This window comes from Eumetopias jubatus, unplaced genomic scaffold (assembly GCF_037043125.1).
Source record: "Eumetopias jubatus isolate StellerSeaLion01/CBP00866 unplaced genomic scaffold, mEumJub1_p1.0 scaffold_7, whole genome shotgun sequence".
Classification (NCBI taxonomy): Eukaryota; Metazoa; Chordata; class Mammalia; order Carnivora; family Otariidae; genus Eumetopias; species Eumetopias jubatus.
The window spans coordinates 139,834,486-139,855,658 of record NW_028274813.1 but is presented as its reverse complement, the minus strand read 5'-3'; the positions used below and the strand labels follow the sequence as shown (position 1 = coordinate 139,855,658).

The 21,173-nt window shown below is 42.7% G+C and overlaps 1 protein-coding gene across 3 annotated transcripts in view; it reads right to left on the bottom strand.

Moving 5' to 3' along the window:
* The window catches only part of CHRNA7 (cholinergic receptor nicotinic alpha 7 subunit), a 111,801-nt gene that overhangs the window by 32,724 nt on the left and 57,904 nt on the right, over positions 1-21,173 (bottom strand). For all 3 annotated transcript variants that reach the window (XM_028122844.2, XM_088025213.1, XM_088025214.1), the window contains exon 4: positions 16,187-16,296. In XM_028122844.2, the coding sequence (XP_027978645.2) occupies positions 16,187-16,296 (110 nt within the window). The remainder of the gene's footprint in view (positions 1-16,186; positions 16,297-21,173) is intronic.

Sequence of the window (21,173 nt, the reverse complement as noted above, 5' to 3'; positions counted from 1 at the left end):
TACTCTCTTTCTCTCTCTCATTCTCACTCTCCCAAAATAAAAATAAATAAATCTTAAAAAAAAAAACTAATGATGTATCGTATGGTGACATAACATAATAAAATTAAATTAAAAAAAAAGAATGTGAAAAGACGACCCACAGAAAGGCAAAAGGTATTTTCATGTGGCATGTCCAACAAATGACTCATATTTAGAATATATGAAGGACTCTCAAAACTCAACAGTAAAAATTAAATGAATAATAAAAAAGCAACAAACCAATTAGAAAGGAGGGCAAAATACATGAACAGAAATTTGATTAAAGAGGATATACAGATGACAAATGAATACATGCAAAGATGTTCAGCTTCATTAGCCATTATAGAAATGCAAATGAAAACCACAGTGAGATATCACTACCTGCTTATCAGAATAAAAAATAGTAATAACATCAAATCTTGGCAAGGACACCGAGTAACTCAGTCACTCATACATTTCTGGGGGCAGGGGGAACGTAAACAGTACAGATACTCTGAGAAAGAGTATGGCAATTTCTTGTAAAACTAAACATCCACTTATTATATAAGTCAGCAATGGCATTCTTGTATAATTCATACCAGATAAATGAAAACTTATGCTCACATAAAACCTGTACACAAATGTTCACAGGAGATGCATTTATAACAACTAAAGACTATATAAACACCCCAAATGTTCCTCAGTGGATAAATGGTTAAACAAACTGTGGTACATCCATACCACTGAGTGCTATTCGGGATAGGAAGATAGACCTCAGTGTACACTTTCTGAAAAATTTCTTGTGAATCTATAATTATTTAAAAATGAAGTTAGAATTATTTTTTTAAAAAATTAGAAACTTACCAAATATCCAACAATGGTCAATTAAAATACATTTTCTCAATGGGTTATTATGTCACCATTAAAATGATGATTAGGAAAAGTCCATGGAAACATGGAAAATGTTTATGATGACTGAAAAATACAGTCATTATAATCACATAAAAGCATATTAAGCAGATGGACTGAAGGAAGACATATAAAATGAAATTTAGCTGTTTAGGGAAGGAGGGACAGAAATTAAACATTTTGACTTTGTTGTGGCCATTGATGGTAGTCTTGAAATATGAAGAGGTCTTTCTTTACATTGCCCTCAATCTGAAGTTAGCTTTCATAATATGTTCATCTTATCAACAAGATAAAAAGTGACAACATTTACTGGAAGGTCAGAAGGTACTATAACCTTCAAACCCAGATGCTACTGCCACTGGCCTTCAGCAAGTCTTTTGGAGGCACCATCTGGAAGATCATCAAATGGAACCCATATTATGTTCTGCTTACCAAGAACATCAGAGGACTAGGTTATAATCATAACACATCTGTTGATTACAAAATGTGTAAGAAATCCTGTAATGATTCACTAAAGTTGTCTAACATTAATGAACCCCTGGGAAAAATGAGAAGCACTCACTAGGTAAGTACCAGAGAGAAACATTCAGATGGTTAGAATCAAGTTCTCATTAGTTCTTTTGTTGTGTCCTCCAATGGCATGAGCATAATTCACCATTCATTTGGTCTTTCTCTGGACAGCAAGAGGGAGGCAAGAATATAACTGAGGTTAGTATATGGGCTGAAATTCAGCACTTCCAGCCACCAAATTCCTGCTAGCTTCCATCTAATTAAAGGAATGCAAGAGGATATTAGTGCTCGGAAGGCAGAGTCTTTCAAAGTTTGGTCTGGGGACCATATGTGGCAGAGTCCTGAGCTGTACTTCACACCTTCTGTACCAGACCCTGGGGGAGGTAGAAATGAAGTCTCCATTGTCAACAAGTACTCAAGGAGCTTCTTAAAGCAGAGAAGAAGCTGGAAAATCACAACAGAAGAGTCAAAATGGGCAGCAGGATGTAGAAGACCCTTATGGGCCACAGGGATTCAGAGGGCCACCGAAGGAACCACTGAGCAGCCTGAGAATTTTCAAAGCTAATCTACTGTCTCCTTGTGGACCCTTTGACCTGGTGCAGATGGACTGCAGATGTGGTTCTAGAGCCAGACACAGGAACCTTCCCTAGTTCTCCTGCTGCATCCTGCCTCCAACATCTGGGTGGCCACATGGGGAAGAGGGTTGGGAAGAACACACATGCCACTTCTGGCTGTTTCACTCTCTCTGAGGTTCTTTGGTGAATTTTTATAGTTTTCCTCACAATGGTATGGTGCATTTGTACCAGATTTATTCCTTGGTATCTCAGGGTTATCCAAGATCCTTTATTCCATGTTGCTATTCACTGATGTGTAACTCAGCTGTTATCTTGTCTTCCTTGCTCTACTCTCTTATGAGCTCAAAGTTTGTCAGCTAATTCTATTTTTAGGTAAAGAATCAACTAGGAGCAATGACAGTGTTATGTCTTCCTCTGTAATGTTTAGATCTCTTATTTTTAATTTGTTCTGGCTAGGGCCTTCCAGCAGACTGCTGACAGCAGGAATATCTGGTATCTTTGCTTTATCTCGGACTTCACTGTGAATCCGTCTAACTTTTCAACAGTTAGCTTCATGTTTGCAGGAGTTTTCTTGTGGATAATATTTATCCGATTATGAAAGTTTTCTTCTAGTCTTAGTTTATAATGTGTTTTGATCAAGGATTGCAGCTGAATTTAAAAAGTTTTCTGCCAGTTGAGATTTTTGTCTTTGTTTCCTTGTTCAACATGGATATGGAGTGAATTCCATTAGCAAGCCTACTAAGTTAATCTAACTTTGCATACCTGGAATAAAATTTATTTGGTCTTTTTCACCTAATGCACTGCTGGATTTTATCTGCCAGTATTTCATTTAGAATATGCAAGATTTGTTGATAGTTCTCTTCTATTGAGATGTCTTTACCATGTTAATTTATATCAGTGTTATACATTTTCCATCTTTTATGCATGTTCTAGAATAATTTATATAATGTAGATTTATCTATTCTTGAAGATGTAAAATTCAAATGTAAAAATGTATCTTTCAAAATGTAAATCTTTGCCTACTTTTTCCATTTTTTAAATGTATTTTTAAATCTATCCTGATTTTCTACTCTTTAGGCACATTTAGTAGTTTGTATTCCCCTAGAAAATCACTCATTTCAACCAGGTATTCAATATACATACATATATATATAATTTCTTCAATTCAAAATATATATATTCTTTCATTTATTCATTTAGGGCTTTTTTATGTTCTCAAAGAACTAGATTTTAGTTTTTATTTTCTTTTGTCTAAATGTGTGTTTGTTTTGTATCTTTTAAAAATCATTTCTGTTTATATCTTCACTAATTCCTTCCTTCTGCTTTCTTCAGGTTTGTTTTGATATGCATTTTCTACCTTTCTGAGGTACAGACTTACTAATCAAATTTCAAACTTCCTTGTTTTCTAGCTTGTGCTTTGACAATATCTCCTTGGTCTTGTTATGTTCGCTCTCATTGTCATTCATTCCTTAAAAGGTATTTATTGAAAGGTTCTATAAACAAAGATTAATTTGAGAGTGTCTTTAAAATAATTAAGAGGATAGTAGGAAGGGAAGAATGAAGGGGGTAAATTGAAGGGGGAGATGAACCATGAGAGACTATGGGCTCTGAGAAACAAACTGAGGGTTCTAGAGGGAGGGGGGTGGGGGGATGGGTTAGCCTGGTGATGGGTATTAAAGAGGGTACGGATTGTAGGAGCACTGGGTGTTATAAGCAAATAATGGAACACTACATCAAAAACTAATGATGTAATGTATGGTGATTAACATAATAAAATAAAAAAAATTAAGTGCAGATTATAGATACATACGCACATATAATACCCTATCATAATCCCTTTGTTGTTATTCATCTTTTACAGCATTTGATCAGAGAATATGAGCTATATGAGATCTACTTTTTAGAATATACTAGATATTATTTATGGTTCAAAAATAATTTTTGGCAAGTATTTCAAGTGTTTAAAAGTATTTTTGTTGAGTATGAATCTCTCTATTTCTTGGTTCAGTCTTATCAACTATTTTATTTTATCCTATTAACCATATATTTTTTCTTGAGATTCTGGTTTTGTCTATTTCTCGTATGTATTTCATCAGCATTAGTTGCAAATATCTTGAAGCTACACTGTTTGCCACATAATTGTTCATAAACATTTTGTTTACTGAGTAACTTTGCCTTTAATCAATATAAAAAGATTCATTTTGTTCCTTTTCATGCCTTTTGGTTTTATTTTTTATTTTTATTTGTTGAATAACAACACTGCTAATTCAGATGTCTTTTTCTGGCACTTTCCAGACATAACTTTTTCAATTCCTTTATTTTCATTCTGTGGCATCATTTTGATTAAAATCCATCCTCTGTATATAGCCTACAGTTGGGGTTTTGTTTGTTTTTCTAACCCAATCAGAGAGTCTATTTTATTTTAGGAATTGTTATGGGATTTAAACCTATTTGCATTTTTGTGATTAGTGACTATTTTAAGTTATTTCTGCTTTTCTATTAATTGTCATTTTACCATATTTTCTTTTATTGTTTCTTATTTTTCTATTCCTGCATTTGGTGTACTGGCTGATTTCTTTGTTTTGTGTCTAGTGATTTGGAAGTTATTATACCCTGTCTGTCCCTCTAATATCAACTAAAATATGCAACACATTAATTTACTTGTACTTTTTGTTCATTCTGTACATTTAACTGGGGTATCTATCTCTACCATACATGAACCAGAGAACAGGAAACTTCCACATCACTCCTCTATGTCTCAATCTCCTACTGACTCAAACCTTTTAGTTATTATTTTATTTAAAAATATTATCAAATATTTAAACTTAGCCGTGACTTCTAGGGTTTTCTTTGGTAACGACTGCTGACTGTATTCCATGCTTGCCTCTTTTTTGGTTTCATCTCATCTTGTTGAGTACATCCTTGAGTAAATCACTCAAGTCTTCACAATTTTTTTTTAATTTTATTATGTTACGTTAGTCACCATACAACACATCATTAGTTTTTGATGTGGTGATCCACGATCCATTGTTTTCGTATAACACCCAGTGCTCCATGCAGTACGTGCCCTACTTAATACCCATCACCAGGCTAACCCATCCCCCCACCCCCTCCCCTCTAAAACCCTGTTTGTTTCTCAGAGTCCATAGTCTCTCATGGTTCGTCTCTCCCTCCGATTCCCCCCACCTCATTTTTCCCTTCCTTCTCCTAATGTCCTCCCTGCTATTCCTTATGTTCCACAAATAAGTGAAACCATATGATAATTGACTTTCTCTGCTTGACTTTTTTCACTTAGCATAATCTCCTCCAGTCCCATCCATGTTGATGTGAAAGTTGGGTATTCATCCTTTCTGATGGCTGAGTAATATTCCAGTGTATATATGGACCACATCTTCTTTATCCATTCATCTGTTGAAGGGCATCTCGGCTCTTTCCACAGTTTGGCTATTGTGGACATTGCTGCTATGAACATTGGGGTGCATATGGCCCTTCTTTTCACTACATCTGTGTCTTTGGGGTAAATACCCAGGAGTGCAATTGCTGCGTCATAGGGTAGCTCTATATTTAATTTTTTGAGGCACCTCCACACTGTTTTCCAAAGTGGCTATACCAACTTACATTCCCACCAACAGTGTAAGAGGGTTCCCCTTTCTCCACAACCTCTCCAACATTTATTGTTTCTTTCCCTGTCCATTTTTGCCATTCTAACTGGTGTACGGTAGTATCTCACTGTGGTTTTGATTTGAATTTCCCTGATGGCTAATGATGATGAACATTTTTTCATGTGTCTGTTAGCCATTTGTATGTCTTCTTCAGAGAAGTGTCTTTTCATATCTTCTGCCCATTTTTTGACTCAGAATAAACCTAACCAAAGAGGTAAAGGATCTATACTCTAGGAACTACAGAACACTCATGAAAGAAATTGAAGAAGACACAAAAAGATGGAAAAATATTCCATGCTCATGGATCAGAAGAATAAACATTGTTAAAATGTCTATGCTACCCAGAGCAATCTATACCTTCAATGCCATCCTGATCAAAATTCCAATGACATTTTTCAAAGTGCTGGAACAAACAATCCTAAAATTTGTATGGAATCAGAAAAGACCCCGAATCACCAAAGAAATGTTGAAAAAGAAAAAGAAGGCTGGGGGCATCACGTTGCCCGATTTCAAGCTATATTACAAAGCTCTGATCACCAAGACAGCATGGTACTGGCACCAAAACAGACATATAGACCAATGGAACAGAATAGAGAACCCAGATATGGACTCTCAACTCTATGGTCAAATAATCTTTGACAAAGCAGGAAAAAACATGCAATGGAAAAAAAAAACAGTCTCTTCAATAAATGGTGCTGGGAAAATTGGACAGCTATATACAGAAGAATGAAACTCGACCATTCTCTAATACCATACACAAAGATAAACTCAAAATGGATGAAAGACCTCAATGTGAGACAGGAATCCATCAAAATCCCAGAGGAGAACACAGGCAGTAACCTCTTTGACATTGGCCATAGCAACTTCTTTCAAGATACATCTCCAAAAGCTAGTGAATCAAAAGCAAAAATGAACTTTTGGGACTTCATCAAGATAAAAAGCTTCTGCACAGCAAAGGAAACAGTCAACAAAACAAAGAGGCAACCCACAAAATGGGAGACGATATTTGCAAATGACACTACAGATAAAGGGCTGGTATCCAAGATCTATAAAGAACTTCTCAAACTCAACACCCAAAGTCTTCACAAATTCTAAGCTACATTAGTTTTTGCCTGGGTAGTTCAGTTCATCAAAATATTTTATTTTGAAAAGAATTTACCTCTAATACTAGAAAGTAATGCTCTATTAACTTTGGCAAGTTTGTTTCTTGTAATAAAGATCTTTCATTTTGAGAGCTTTGAGAGGTTTTCCTTTTATCCTCAATGTTTTTAAATTTCAGCCTGATATTCAAGATATAAGTCTCTTTTTGTTTACCGTACTTAGTATTCAGTATGCTATTGGTACATGAAGAGACAAATACAACCATCCCATTTCAATTCACTGGGGAAAAGATGGAACGCTCACTAAATCATGTTAATCATTTCCTATTCTTTAGAGTGAAATAAAGTTAGACTCTTACCTCATACTATACAGGAAAATTTCAGGAAAAAAAAACCCCACAAAATAAAAAAATCAGCTCTTTGGTTTACTTTAGCAGTTTAGTACAAACTTTTTAAAGTATTAAAGGAAACTCTAATAGAATGCAGGTGTAATCTTCTGGTATGGAATCCCAGATTCTTAGAGGATACATAAAAAATATAACAAAATACATCTGATTTACTAAGAATGCAAATTTTATTTTAAATAAAAGACCATAAATCATGCCAAAAGACAACTTGAGTAATTTAAATTGAATAATCCTTCATGACAGATTGGTATGGAAAGTGAAGGAGAAAAGATAATGACAGTCACTAGATTAATTTGTTTCTCAGACTACATCCATGTATATTTTATAACCCATCCCCAACACACCCACTCCAAACAACCAGAATTCATGCATGTATATATGTATGTATGTATGCATTTGGTGTTGGGAAGAGTGAAATCCAGACAGTGTGAGTCCCTAGTGCTATTACCCAAGTTGTGGCTTCCAGCTATCCCATACTGGACCCAGTAGTGCACGTGCCCACGGTAATTTGACCATCTCCAGTGCTATTTGCCACACTAACTTTTGGGGATAAAACATGTGTACCGAACATGGCCTCCCTGACAGAGATCACTGACCAGTGGGGAGGAAGGAGAACCTGATTTGCCATGGGAAAATCGAAAGGGTTTGGAGTCAAGGCTATGGTTCTGTGTGAACAGGCCGTTTAATCTCAGAAACAGCTGAACTGGGGACAGTAATTTCATGAAATCAAATAGATGAGACCACCCAGGGTAAAGTGATTTTTTTACTGATTACAAGTGCCTTCAGGGCATTGAATGTGTGTCCTTTTAGAAGCACAGCATCTCACACATAGTAGGTCCTCAGAAAATTCTCCTAAGCTGAACTGACAGCATCATTCGCCTCAGACCTGGGCACTGGCCCACAAGTAAAGTCCCGGGTCCTCCAGGTTTTCATACACCCCATGGGGCACATTCACCTAGGGCCCCACACTCCGTAGATGAGGTTGTGAGGGCTTGCTGGGGAGGACCAGTTTCTCTCTCATGCATCTCTTCCTGTGAATCACAAACCCCTATGTGTGCCTCCATGCAGGCAGCCTTGAGCACAGCCCTGGGCGAGGAGTGGGGGAGCAGTGGAAATTTGCAGGGACACCCACAGCAGTCTGAGGAGGGCAGGAAAGGGCTGACCTTGTCCCCTGCCACTGTGCTACTTGCCCCGCCCTCCTTCAGGCAGCTCATGATGATGATTGAACTTCCCATCGAATTCCTGTCTCACATATTTATTACACAGACCCTTACAATCATGTTGGCTCTGTGTCCGATGTCACTAAGATCAATAAGCTCATCTCCAAAAGCCATGCTCTTGGACTCAATCAGTCTCGCAGGCCTTCAGGGTACAGCGAGGGGGCGGGTGCTCAGTGGACTGGCCCTGCGCCACAGGCAGAAAGACTGTTTGCCTGGGCCATCTGGATGCAAAGCCCTCCCTAGAAAACTGCTCCCTGTAGCACCTGGCCCTCTGTTTGAAATTCTGCTCAAACTCTTGTGCAGTGGTTTGTATTTTGTCATCCCACTCTGGCTGGCAAGGGATTTGGTGAAAGAAAAGTGGGATGTCAGATGCTCTGAAACTGGGAAAAGACAGACTCACCTTTTCAGAATAAAAGACAAAAGAGAGTCCCAGAGAAGGTCTAAAAGTAGAGTCAACTCATCGGGAGGGAGGGAGAAATTACTTTGCTTTGTAGAAAAATAAAGGAGCTCTGAAAGTATGACCAGAGGCAGGCCAGCCTGAGGTACATCAGATTCGAGTTGGGCACACCCTGCTGGGGGGCTTTGGCAAGTGGCTGAACCTCCCTGAGCACCAGTTTCCTATCCTGAGAAATGTGGATGCTGAAGACTGACTTTGGAGTCATCCAGCCCTTTGCCCAGAGAGTGGAACCAGGCAGAGGTGCTAAAGGTCGAGTAGGGACAGTCTATGATGTCCAGTGCAGACAGGCTGGCCTCTGAGTCAGCTTGAGGCAGACAAGTATCTGGGCTGACAGTGGCTGAAGGACGACATGTGTTCATGTGCCCTCCCCCCCTCCCCAACATGACCAAGAAGCTAGAAGAAATAACAGAGGCAAAATCCATCCACTGCCATTGGCTGGGAGCAGTATACAAGCAGAGACCAGGTAACTTCTGGACAAAACAACCATTGGATGGGAATCAGTTGATAGCAGAAGGAGAATATGAATAAGTATTTTGACAATTATTCAGAGCAAGAAAGAGATGAAATTCTATGGATGAGAGCCTCTCCCATCTCACTCATGATAAAAAGCAAGACCTCCAACACTTGGGCCACATCCTGCCGTGTCTCTGACCTTCTCCACCCATGCACTCCAGCCACACAACCACCTCGTGTTCCTGGACAGACCCAGATGACATGTTCCTGTCTCGGGGTGATCAAAAAAGATAAATTTTCTCAAAGATAAAAGCATTATGTATATAATGTATATACATAAAAATATGAACATGTGTCAAAGTTTTTACTTATGTCATTAATTAACAAGAGAAAGGGAAAGAAGCAAGGTGTCAAAGACCAATTCCAAGGAGCATCCAAAAAGCAGACACAAACAAAGGCAATCAGGAGTATGGATCAGATCAGTTAACAGAGGAATCAGTCCATCAGACAAAATCCATTTGCTTCTCTATGCACTGAAGTCATTTGCATTACTATCGGTTTCCTAGAACATACAGAGTTGAAAAGTAGTTCAAAGATCATGACAGAGTTTGAGATAGTTTCTGCTAACCTGGAAGGTGCATGTGACCACACAGAGCATGCCGTAGGCCCTCTGGTCATCTTTCCCTTGTCTGTTTTGTTCTCACATTTCAAGGCTTTTCACAACATTTCCTGATAGGCCTTGTTCTTTCCATCAAGAATGTTCACCTCCCTGATGCCATAAGACATGTTTCCCCTCCTTCTGGACCTTCTGTTGGCCTCATGCCCCACCCATGGCTCTACCACTCCCTATGTGCTCTCCCTGCTTTCTTTTTCTTGGTTCCCCTATAATCTGGTGTGTGTGCTCCCCTCTTCTCTCTCTCCCTTTCTCTAGAGAGCAGGGATTTCTGTCTGGCTTGATTGCTGCTGTGTCCTCAGATCCTAGGACAGTTTGTGATAACAGCATATAAGCCTTCACTAAATATTGGTTCAGTGAATGAACAAATTAAAAACAAATATCAAAGGCACCGGGGTAAGAAAGGGGAGGTTTGGGCAGACAGTTCAGAGGATAGCTTTAGAGATGCACACAAAGATTGGCCAGTTCCGCTCACTTCTTGAAAACAGATGACTGCTCCAACCTCTTCCTATCATACCTTGTGAGAAACAGCCTCCCTCCAGATTAGGTCTGAATGTTTGATAATGCAGATAATGCTGTAACAGCACATCCTAAAACCTCCTTCCCTGGGAGGTCCAAAGCTGCAAAATTACCTTTGCTCAACTGGAGATTCCTGCTGTATCCAAGAGCTGCTACTGATGTCCTTTCAGTGATGGCCTCCTGCCCCCAGGCCCACCCCCACACCAGCCATGACTGCATTATGGCCCCTTGAGCACCAACCCATTAACCCTCTCCAAGAGGCATTAACAGTGATAACACTGAATAAGAGTTTCGTTCCCTAAGATCCCATTCCATATGTGGACTGATGTGAAACCATAACACATGAAGCCCACAGTGGGGCTATGGCTACTCAAGGATGTTGATCCCAGCTCTTCTCTGTTACCTTTGCTACCTGCCTGTCTCCTCTCTGCTTTGGCTGAGAAACCCACCTAGCCCTTATCATGCTCTCCTTTCTACTTGCATCACTGCTGCCTTCCCCATCAGGAGGAGGAACTGGATTGGAACTTCAATCAGGCCAAGGTGACAACAACTGAAACTTGAGTGTGCAACTCTTCTGTGCTGTAGCTGACGATGCTGACAGCCATCCTCCCCAGGCCCAAGGCCCTGATAGCTGCCTATTCCAGGCATCAGCAGCCTGGCTTGAGGCTCTGGCCACCAGCGCACACTCGGTCCGTGCATGGGGAAGGCAAGCAGCGGTGGTGTCAGGGAGCTGACATTCCTGGAAGCAGTTGTCAACCTATGACAGATAGAAAGCAGTTGGCGATAAACACCCCAGAGGTCTCCAGCGGGAATGGGCCCCACTGCCCAGAGCAATAGCTTGCTTTTTGATGCATCCTATGTTGGCTTTCCTCCCTTCCCTGTCTTGCTTCCTCTCCCAAATAAACCATGTGCTGAAATACTTGTCATTTCAAAAACCAAAGACACTTGGAAAGGAAATTCTATTTCACTGGTAACTCACTGATCAGCACACAATTACTGGCCCTCATCGGCTGGATCACACTGCACCCAGGCATGTCCTGCGCACATCACCCTTTACCCAGGCTCTGCTATCAGGTACAGGGTCATGGGAATATGTGAATATGTGAGGAGGGTTATAGCCAGAGGGCAGTAGTCTCAGAGCCAGACATGAGTCTGCAGACATGCAAATGCAGTTTTGCACAGGAGGTAAGAAAGAGATGGCCGACACGTCACGCTGTCCTAAAAATACAGAGCTAACAAAAACATCTTCAAATACATTCATCAACAAAGATTCCACTATTATGACTGACTGAGCAGCTCAAGAGTGGAGAAGCCCAGAGACGCTGGGGCAGTTGCCTGTGGTTGCAGGGAAGGCAAAGCTGTCACTGCGTTTCAGGCTTTCTTCTGCAAGCCGACTGCTGATAAGTGACGCCTTTCATTCTATCCGAATGGGAAAATCATGGAAAGCTATCCACAACTGCTACTCGCTTTGAGCAAGACTGTATTCAGAAAAATCCTTGAACTGCAGACTTAAAGTAAAGCGGAAAAAAGCAACTAAGAAACTACTGGGATCAGCATCTGGCAGGGATGCTTTTATCAGTGCCGTGCCTCTCCTCCGTGCCACCCAGCCAACTGGCTGGCCACACTGTAACTTGTTCACCATCCATCAGGGAAATAAAGCAGCCCATCCCAGAAATGATGCAGAGATGGCTGTTTTGCAGTGACCCAGCCTCGTCAAAGCACAGAAAATGCATCATATCCCCAAAACCATTAGTGGCTCACACTTGGACTCCACTATCAAACCAGAATAGACCAAGAAATATGATGGACATGTTTGTGATGCTTCCCCTAACCTGAATCAATGCCCCTTTCAAACCCGTGGCTTACCAAGAATGATGGCATGCCCCCGTCCTTAAGGAAAAGCTCCCCCCTGCAAATACAACATGTTAATGAACCATTACGCAAGCCCACTGAGAGAACATACCATTTGGAGTGCCTGGAAGCTGGCAGAAAGTATTACGCTCAACATTTCTCAAAATCCCCGATAACAGAGTATCAGAAGGTCGGGATCCTATTAAATTCAAGCCTGTTTTTGCTACTTCCTGTGTCAAATTTTTGGCCCTGTCACAGGTTCATATTTTCCAGCTTGCCAATATGATTTCTTTCCTTTCTTCTCTTGCTGTTCTTAGCAGCACCCATGTCACATGGATCCATCCTCTTCTCACCTGCTCTTATTCCTGCATCTTCCCTTCCTCCTTCCATCCTGCCTGGCACTCTCTAGACCCCCAGGGAGATGGCAGACCCCATGTGCCCTGGGGGACAGGGACCCCTTTCTGTGACAGAGCATGACAGAGAGACACACCAGGGACTCAGTGGGAGAGGGCGTCAAGCTGAAGCCCACAGGATGACGGACGGGTGAATATTCCGTGTCCAGAGGGGAGCTCATGAAGATGTCCTGTAGTGGAAAAGAGTCCAGACACACCAAGGGACTGAAAGACAAACTTCTAGCTGGGCAGCAGCAGGTGTACGAGGTAGCTGCAGGAGCTGGGCCCAGCCACTCCCACCTGCTGGCCAGGCCTTGTAAGTTGTGTCCATATAGCAGAGGTAAGCCAGTGAATGGAGTCAGGGGATAAGGGGATCACTTTTCCTTTGGAAACTCTCTCTGCTTGCCTCCTTGTGCTCTCTCTCCCTCCTACAGGTCCCTCCAGGGTGCACTTAACTGAATGCTCCTTCATTACAAATGTCTGTTTTGGTCCTGCATCCCCTCCCCCCACCACACTCTAATCTGGCCTTCCCACTTCACCACTCCCCTTCCACAGAGCATTCCTTTGTCTCCCTTTCCCTCCCTCCCTGTGTGCCCTGGAGAGGTGAGGTTGACTTCTGCTCCCATGATCCAGGCTGAGCCCCTGCCTATTCTGCCCAACAGAGTGTAGTGAAGGGGCCGTTCTGGGGTTCTTAGGATCAGTCCCTACAGAGCCTGGTGGCCCTCATTTCCTTCTTCTCTGAGCACCCCCTGCCACCACCCTGGGGGATGCCTGTGCCAAGTGGAAAGGCTTTTAGAGGGAGCTGAGGTGGCAGAGGTGACAGCCTCAGCTGAGCTCCCACCAGCAGCTGCCACCACCACCAGCCGTGGGGTTGAGACCCTCCACATTCCAGCTTGTCTGAGCCCCAGCCCCCTGCTTTCTGCCAAAAGTTCACATGCACAGACAGGCAGCCACCTGGATCCAGTCGGTCCACAGCCTGGTGAGAAGTGATATGCATACATTTTTTTTTAAGACACTAAGTTCAGGGTAGTCTGTCAAGCAGCAAAAGATAAATGACACTGTGTCTATGATGCCTTAAAATACATTCTGTAACCTGCTTATGCTACGCCATGTTCGCGTGGACATGCAAGCCATACACTTAACAGTTACTTCAGAAAGGAGGTTCGACATCCCGTTTCTCAGAAAAACTGAGGCAGAAGAGGAGGCTGGTGATAGAAGCTAGCAGACGTGGCCAACAGGGAGATGGGGGAAAGAGGGAAGAAAAAGATAGTTATTTAGAGCTCAAGGGGAAACATGAGAGGGGTTCTGGGACCGTCAGTTGGGTCACACATGTGGGAGGTAGCATTATTTCTGAGGGCCTGCTCCCTGGTGACAGCAGGTGGAGACTGTACCTTTGCTCCTTGAAATTCAGTGTATATAGGACTCTTGGTAACTCTTCATAAGCCAGAACATTAGAATCATCAAACATTTTATTTATTAGAGTTCGAGGTCCTGCATGTAAGACACAAGAACCATCTCTAGAGCCTTATTAGGATTCTACCACATTATAATATTTATTCTTGACTTCAAATGAAAAAGAACTAAATTAGGCACAATGCAAAACCCTTACTGACATTTCCTTCTGAATTGTCCTACCATCTTACTCGGAGCAGAAATCCTCATTACCATGCCTGTAAGAGCACAACTGCTATTTGGTCTTTGCCAAGTACCACACTAAGCATGCGAGGTACATCCATAGAGTGATCCCTTCCAAACTCTGTGAAGCTGGCATCTCCCCTGTTCTGCAAAGGAGGAGTCTAAGACTTAACTGCCCAGTTATAAACACAGTAAATATTACAGCTAAGATTCATAACCCCGACTTCTCCAATCCTGACTCGTTGTCCTTAAGTAGTCAACTGCAATGGCCCTGTTAGGGGCTGAATTGTGTTCCCCCCAAAATTCACACGCTGAAGTCCGAGTTCACATGCTGAAGTACCTCAGTACGTGACTGTATTTGGAAAGAGTCTTTAAGGAGGTAGCTAAGTTAAAATGAGGTCATTAGAGTGGGCCCTAATCCAATATGACAGCTGTCCTCACAAGAAGAGATTAGAGAGCACAGACAGGCACAAAGAGAGGACCATGTGAAGACACAGGGAGAAGGTGGACATCGACAAGTTACAGGAGAGGAGCCTCAGAAGAAACCAAACCTGCTGACACCTTAATCTTGAACTTCCAGCCTCCAAAAGAAAATACGTTTCTGTGAGAAAACAAATTTTTGTTGTTTCAGTATTCAGTCTGTGGTATTTTATTATGGCAGCGCTGGGACACTGATGACCCCAGGATGAGCCATGGGATTTCATGGGCTTCACCTACTCAGTAGGGGACCACTTACTCTGATTTTAGACACGTTGCAAAACTCAGGTGTCAGAAGCTGAAGAGCGGCAGCAAATCAGGAGGGAATAATATTCTTCTAGAAACAGGCCCAATGATTCAAATGAAATGTAACTGCTAGCAAATTAAATTAATAGCTGATACAAGATAAAGAATCACCCAGCCTCCTAGACGCAGTCAGTACAGGACAAACACGCCAGCTGGTCCCAGAATCACTCTGTGAAAACCACGGGCAGTGGCCAATGGTCACACTGTTTCCTAAGTCAGGAAGGCATGGGGCTTCCTTCTCTTCTATGTAAGACCAAAGGCAGCAGTCACCACCAGGAAATAACTTTCTTTTATATTAAGCTCGTTATCATACTCCAGACCCAGGGAAGAGGTGCTCTGGATCCCAATTTTGATTATGTAGTTTAGCCAAAAATTTTAGTGCTTCTAGAAATTTACCCTGCCTGAATACTTGCCTTTTGGGCATCTGGTCTACAAGTCAGACTGTCCTGGATTACTGATGTATCCCTCATTTCCTGACCTCAGAAGCAGGACTATTAGAATATGACTGTTATATGCCTTCTGTCACGTACTCAACCTGTGTCACAAGCTTCCAAGCTCAGCTAGAGGTGACAGTCCTCATGCACTTCAGCTACTGGCAGCAGGGCTCTCCCAATGCATATTGGGGAATGCATCAAATGAGGAGCTGGGTCCAAACAGTGGATTTCAGTCATGCATGCCATGGGCCAGCAACTTATGCTGTGACCATAACTGCTGCCCTTCAGGTGCAAAGGTACTTCCACATGCAAAAATGCCTCAGTGCCAATATGCACAAACGTATATGTGTACCTATAATGCACAGCCCCATGGACATGGTCATCGTAGGGAGAGTGCTAAGTAATGCAAGCCTGCATGCCAAGGCAGAGAACATGGAAGAGGGGGACAAAAGGCTTCTCAAAGGCCTGGCCATTATGAAGCATCATGGGCAGCAAGGATCACAAATTACAGATAATGTGTCTGGCATTTCTATAAAATACGCAAATATGCTTGGTTGTTATGTGTAGGCAAGAATAAAATCATTTTTCCTTTTTGTCCAATGTGCTTACCTGTTATAGAGAAGAATGTCTGGCTTCCAAATCACGCCATCTGGGAAACGAACAGTCTTCACGCCCGGATATTCTGACACATTCCATTGTAAATAGTGATCTGTCCAGGACTGAGACAATGACATTAACAGCACTTTGCTTCCCTGCCTACTAATACTTCTTCTACAAGATCATTAGATACATTCAAAGCCAAAACGAGATCCAGATACTTATTTACATAACTGAATTATTATCTGCAAAATATAAGGAAGCTGGGGATTAAATAATCTCTTCCAAAATGACCGTGAATAGCATAAAAAATCACATTTAAGATCCTGCTGTCACCATGACCACATTCAGACTGTAGCATTAAAGTTAATTCCGGTCCACTGCATGCCCCCAAGCCTTCCCCTCCCACAGCAGATGGGGTTTTTCTAGCCAAATGAGTGACTGTTTTGCTTTCAAAGTTCTCCACTGAAACAACACTTGGGAAAAATAAATTCATTTATTTCAACTGGAATACAAACTAAGCTGGAAAAAAAAAAGGGGAGTATTTATTTCCATGAAACAATTCTGTGCAGCTGCTGGGGAACCTCTCAGAACCTTCGAAGGAGGGGTGTGTTTTTGGACTGGAATTCATATTTTCATGCAGGAATAGCGCTTCTGATGCCACAACCCCAAAATGCTAACACTCAGCCTTGGTGGTCAAACACTGAATCACAACAATGGTGCAGATGAAGACTCAGGACATAGTCATAAACACACCAGAACAGACGCATCTCCTCGGGGCCAGGCCTCAAGTTGGTTTTTGAGTGACTTCTGCCAGAGGAAGGCCCATGCCTGGGGTCCCTTGTCCCAGGACCACACACCCCAGCCCTACCTGGGGTCCACCAGCTCTATAAAGACTGGTCAGGTAGGATCTCCCTGGCAGCTGCTATACAAACAGCACCACCAAGCCAGGGTTGCAGAGCTGGCCCATTTGGGCTTAGCAGCTCCTATATATGTGCCATAATCAGGGCAGACCCCAGTAAAGGCCCCATCCTGTATCCAGTGTCCCTGAGGCCACCTGTACTCTGGAGCTCAGACCCTCTCAGACTTAGAAAGGTACGTGATGCAACACTTCCAGCTGGGACCAAGGCAACTCCCCATAATCAAACATATCGCTATTTCTGCAGCAAAACATGCATACTGATACTAAGTCAGAAAAATAAATTCCTCCCCTGCATATCTATTTCAGTTTGATTTTTAAACTCCGTGAGCCTGATGCAAAGTTACCAAAACAACATCAAGGAGGACAAAAGCCCTTTAATTTTCAAAGCTGTTGAGATTTGGGAATTGCAGGCAAGTGGCAGTGGATCCCAGAGCATGTCCCAGAGATCCCACCATCCTCTAGAGAGGACAGGCAAGTTATCCAGAAAGGCTGTCCCATTCTGGGACCATCTGAAGTCAGACAAGAGGGATTAGCCAGGTGAGTAATGTCACTTTAAAGCCATGAGCCTCTGAGAATGAAGATTTGTCGATGTATAATGTGCTGGAGAGAAAGCCACCCCACTGATATTTCTAATTGATGTGGGTGGTTGGTGGAGAGGAGGGGAGGGGGAAAAAGGAGAGGGGAAGGACAGTTCCCAGAGGGCCAGTCTGTTGAAGCTGGTTTTGGGGAATGCCTGGGCATCAACCAAACTGTGTTTGCTCCAGCCTGCTCTGTCTCTGCACCATTGGTCCAGAGCTCCGTTCTTTTTCCTCCTTTGCCCTGGTGATGAGCCCTTCCATACCCAACACCTGTGATTTCCTTACTAGGATCTCATCTTACCCTGGGATGCTTCTCCGGGTTGGTGACTATCACAGAGCCTGTCACTGTCATTATTACCACCATGCTAATCAGGGTCATAGGGCTCCCAGAATGAAGGTGAGCATGGTAGGCAAATGCCCATCTCCCCTGCCTGCAGAAATGATGGGCAGAGCAGGGGTGGGGGAGGCAGGGAGTGGAAGTGCTGGGTTGGTCAAACCTCAGCCTCTCCTGATGGCACCACGTGTGAGCTGCAGGATGCCTCCCCAGCAATCTCCCCCTACCTGACTCATGATCTTAGCTGCATGTGTCCCATGGGCATGTATCCTGACCATTTTGTTTGCTCCGTGTCGTGTGTACACCTCGCTTGCCAAGATCCAGGAACGCCAGCATGACAACTACTCATATTTACAAGAGGAGACCGGGGCACAGAGAAGCAACATCCTTTCAGTCAGTCACTGGGTCAGGACTCAGGACTGCATTATTTGACTTCAAGAAGACTGACCAGTAGGCTCTACCATGGCTGACTCTTCCAACCCCATCTCTCTGCACTGACAAACTTCCTACCACAAGGAAGTGGGCTGTTCATCATCCCAGAAGATGCCTCACATCTGCTCACTTGAAAGTCAAGCTGGGTCTCCCCAACCCACAGGACAGAAAAGGCAGGCTGCAGGGAGAGGTGGAAATCAGGCAGACCCGGATTTTCACCAAGGCTGTGGCAGAGCCAGGTGTGTGAGCTCAAGCATGTTGTTAAAAAAACACAGGTCCCAAATTACTTAGGCCAAGTCACCAAATTTGGGCTTAATACTTACCTGCAGTTTCAATCACCCCCAGAATTGTAAGCTTTAACGGGTCAGTCAGGACTCTTCTGATCAGCATCAATGAGGTCAACTGTCACATGGCCCTCTCCAGCACGTGAGGTGATCTGCCTGATAAGACCCCCTGCCCTTCCCCCTAAGGGAAGGTGACCTTGCCTGAAACAATCCTTTCTTTTCTCTTGCTTATAACTTTCTTGCCCTGCCCTCCATCCTATAAAAACTTTCCATTTTGTACAACTCCTGGGAGTTCCTCTCTACTTGCTGGATGGGATGTTGCCCGACTCACGAATCAATCATTTAATAAAGCCAATTAGACCTTCAAGCTTACTCAGTTGCATTTTGTTTTTTCACACAGTAAACCCCCCTCTCTGAGCTTTGGCTTCCTCACAGGGCAGGGCGGTGCTGTAAGGATGAAATGTGTACAGCAGCAAGTCAGTCACATGGCCCTGGTAGGCATGGGACAAATGATGGCTTAAAAAAAAAAAAAAGAAAGAAAAGAAAAAGAGAAAGAAAAAGAGGGATTCCTCCATCTCACAAGATACTGCAGGACAGGAGAGCTGTAATAACCAGGCTTTAGCCAAAGGTACAGAAGCACCATCAACTGGGCACAGGTTGGAACACCACAGGTTTCCATGAACATTTCTGAAGAATGAATATGTAAAAGGGCTTGTAAACAATCATGTTCCAGAAAGAGGTTTTCTATCCTCTAGAAGCACTCACTCCCCACTCAGAGAGTAGATCCCTGGAAGGCAGAGGTCCTGCACAAAATCTTCCTACAGAGCCTGGCACATCAGGTACCTGATAATAAGTGTCAACCTAGAAACGAGGCCCACTTTCTTCATCTGAGATCAAAACAGTTGCCTAGAAGACGTTTCAAAACACATATGTATGGAGTTTTCCCACACCAAGTACATGCTGTCTTTCACACCAACAACCAGTTCTCTGATTCTCTGGGCAGAAATTGGGTGTCCAGCCATTCAGTTCTATTCTGATCCTCTCTACCTGGAGTTAGCCTCAGATCAGTACTCCCAGATCATCTGGAAGAGTCTCTGCTTTTCCTTCTCTTCCTATTTGTTTGGGATCCCCTCTCATTAAATCTTCAAGATATAATTATGTAGGGTTGTTACAGGGAAATGCAAGGAAGGATGGGGTCCTGGATCTGAAACACACCACGGGAAACCCAATTCTTCCATGCGTCTGAGAACTGGCCTCATTAACACCTGCCTTGAGTCCAGAGGAAACATTTTAAGCATGTATGCATGCACGTGCATGGAAATATTTATAGCAGGAGAGTGAGAGAGTAGAAAGAGAACATTTTCTTTAAAAAAAAAAAAATACATATGGTATAATACAAAACATATTTGGTCTATGTCCCAGGTTCTTGGCACAGGGTTTCTAAAACCTTGGGAATTCCCTGACGATAGGAGTGTTTCTTGTTATTCACATAGAGTTCCTTCTGAGCCCACCAGAAGTTATTCTAATGAGGTGAGGTGACTTAAGGTGGGACCCCTAGATCACCTCAGGTTGCCAGCATGCAGTTGGTCATCAGAAAGACCAAGCTTTGACTAGTGGGTGGGAACTTTCAGCCCCACCCAACCTTAATATCCAGGCAGAGGAGAGAGAATGGAGACTGGGTTATAAAAACTTGAACAACAAGGTTCAGAGAGCTTCCGGATTGGTGAACAGGTTCCAGGACACAGAAGGCAGAAAAGCTCTGTGCCTCCCCCACACCTTGCCTTATGCCTCTCTTCCTTTCACTTGTTCCTGACCAGTATTCTTTATAATAAATCAGTAAATGTGTTTTCTTGAGCTCCATGAGCTGTTCTGAATTTGAACTCAGCTAGACAGAAGTGTGGGTAGCCTGGACAACCCCTTGGCAGGTGGCACCCGATTTGCATGTAGTCTTGTGGGACTGAGTCCTTAACTTGTAGGATCTGATGCTACCTCCAGGTAGAGAGGATCAGAATAGAACTGAAAGGCTGGACACCCAGTTTGTGTCCAGAGAATCAGAGAACTGGGTGTTGGTGTGAAAGAGCATGTACTTGGTGTCAGAAAACTCCATACATATGTGTTTTGAAAATTCTTCTAGTCAACTATTTTGATCTCAGATGAAGAAAGTGGGCCTCCTCCTTCCTCCTGCCCCTGACGCTTTTTTTCTCTCAGTATGACATAATGATTGAAATCATCATTAACTATGGGTTGTTATGAGGGCCCTAAGCAAGCCACTGGCTGGCTTGTGTATGAACGTAACGTGCGGCATTTCTATGTATCAGAGATGAAGTGCTAGAAAATGCAGAAATTAAAAAAGCAAACATTTTAGAAATAAACATGGTTTACAACCTAACATTCTACAATGTGAATACTATTCATTCCATAATTAGAATTAGGAAGTAGAAAATAGAGA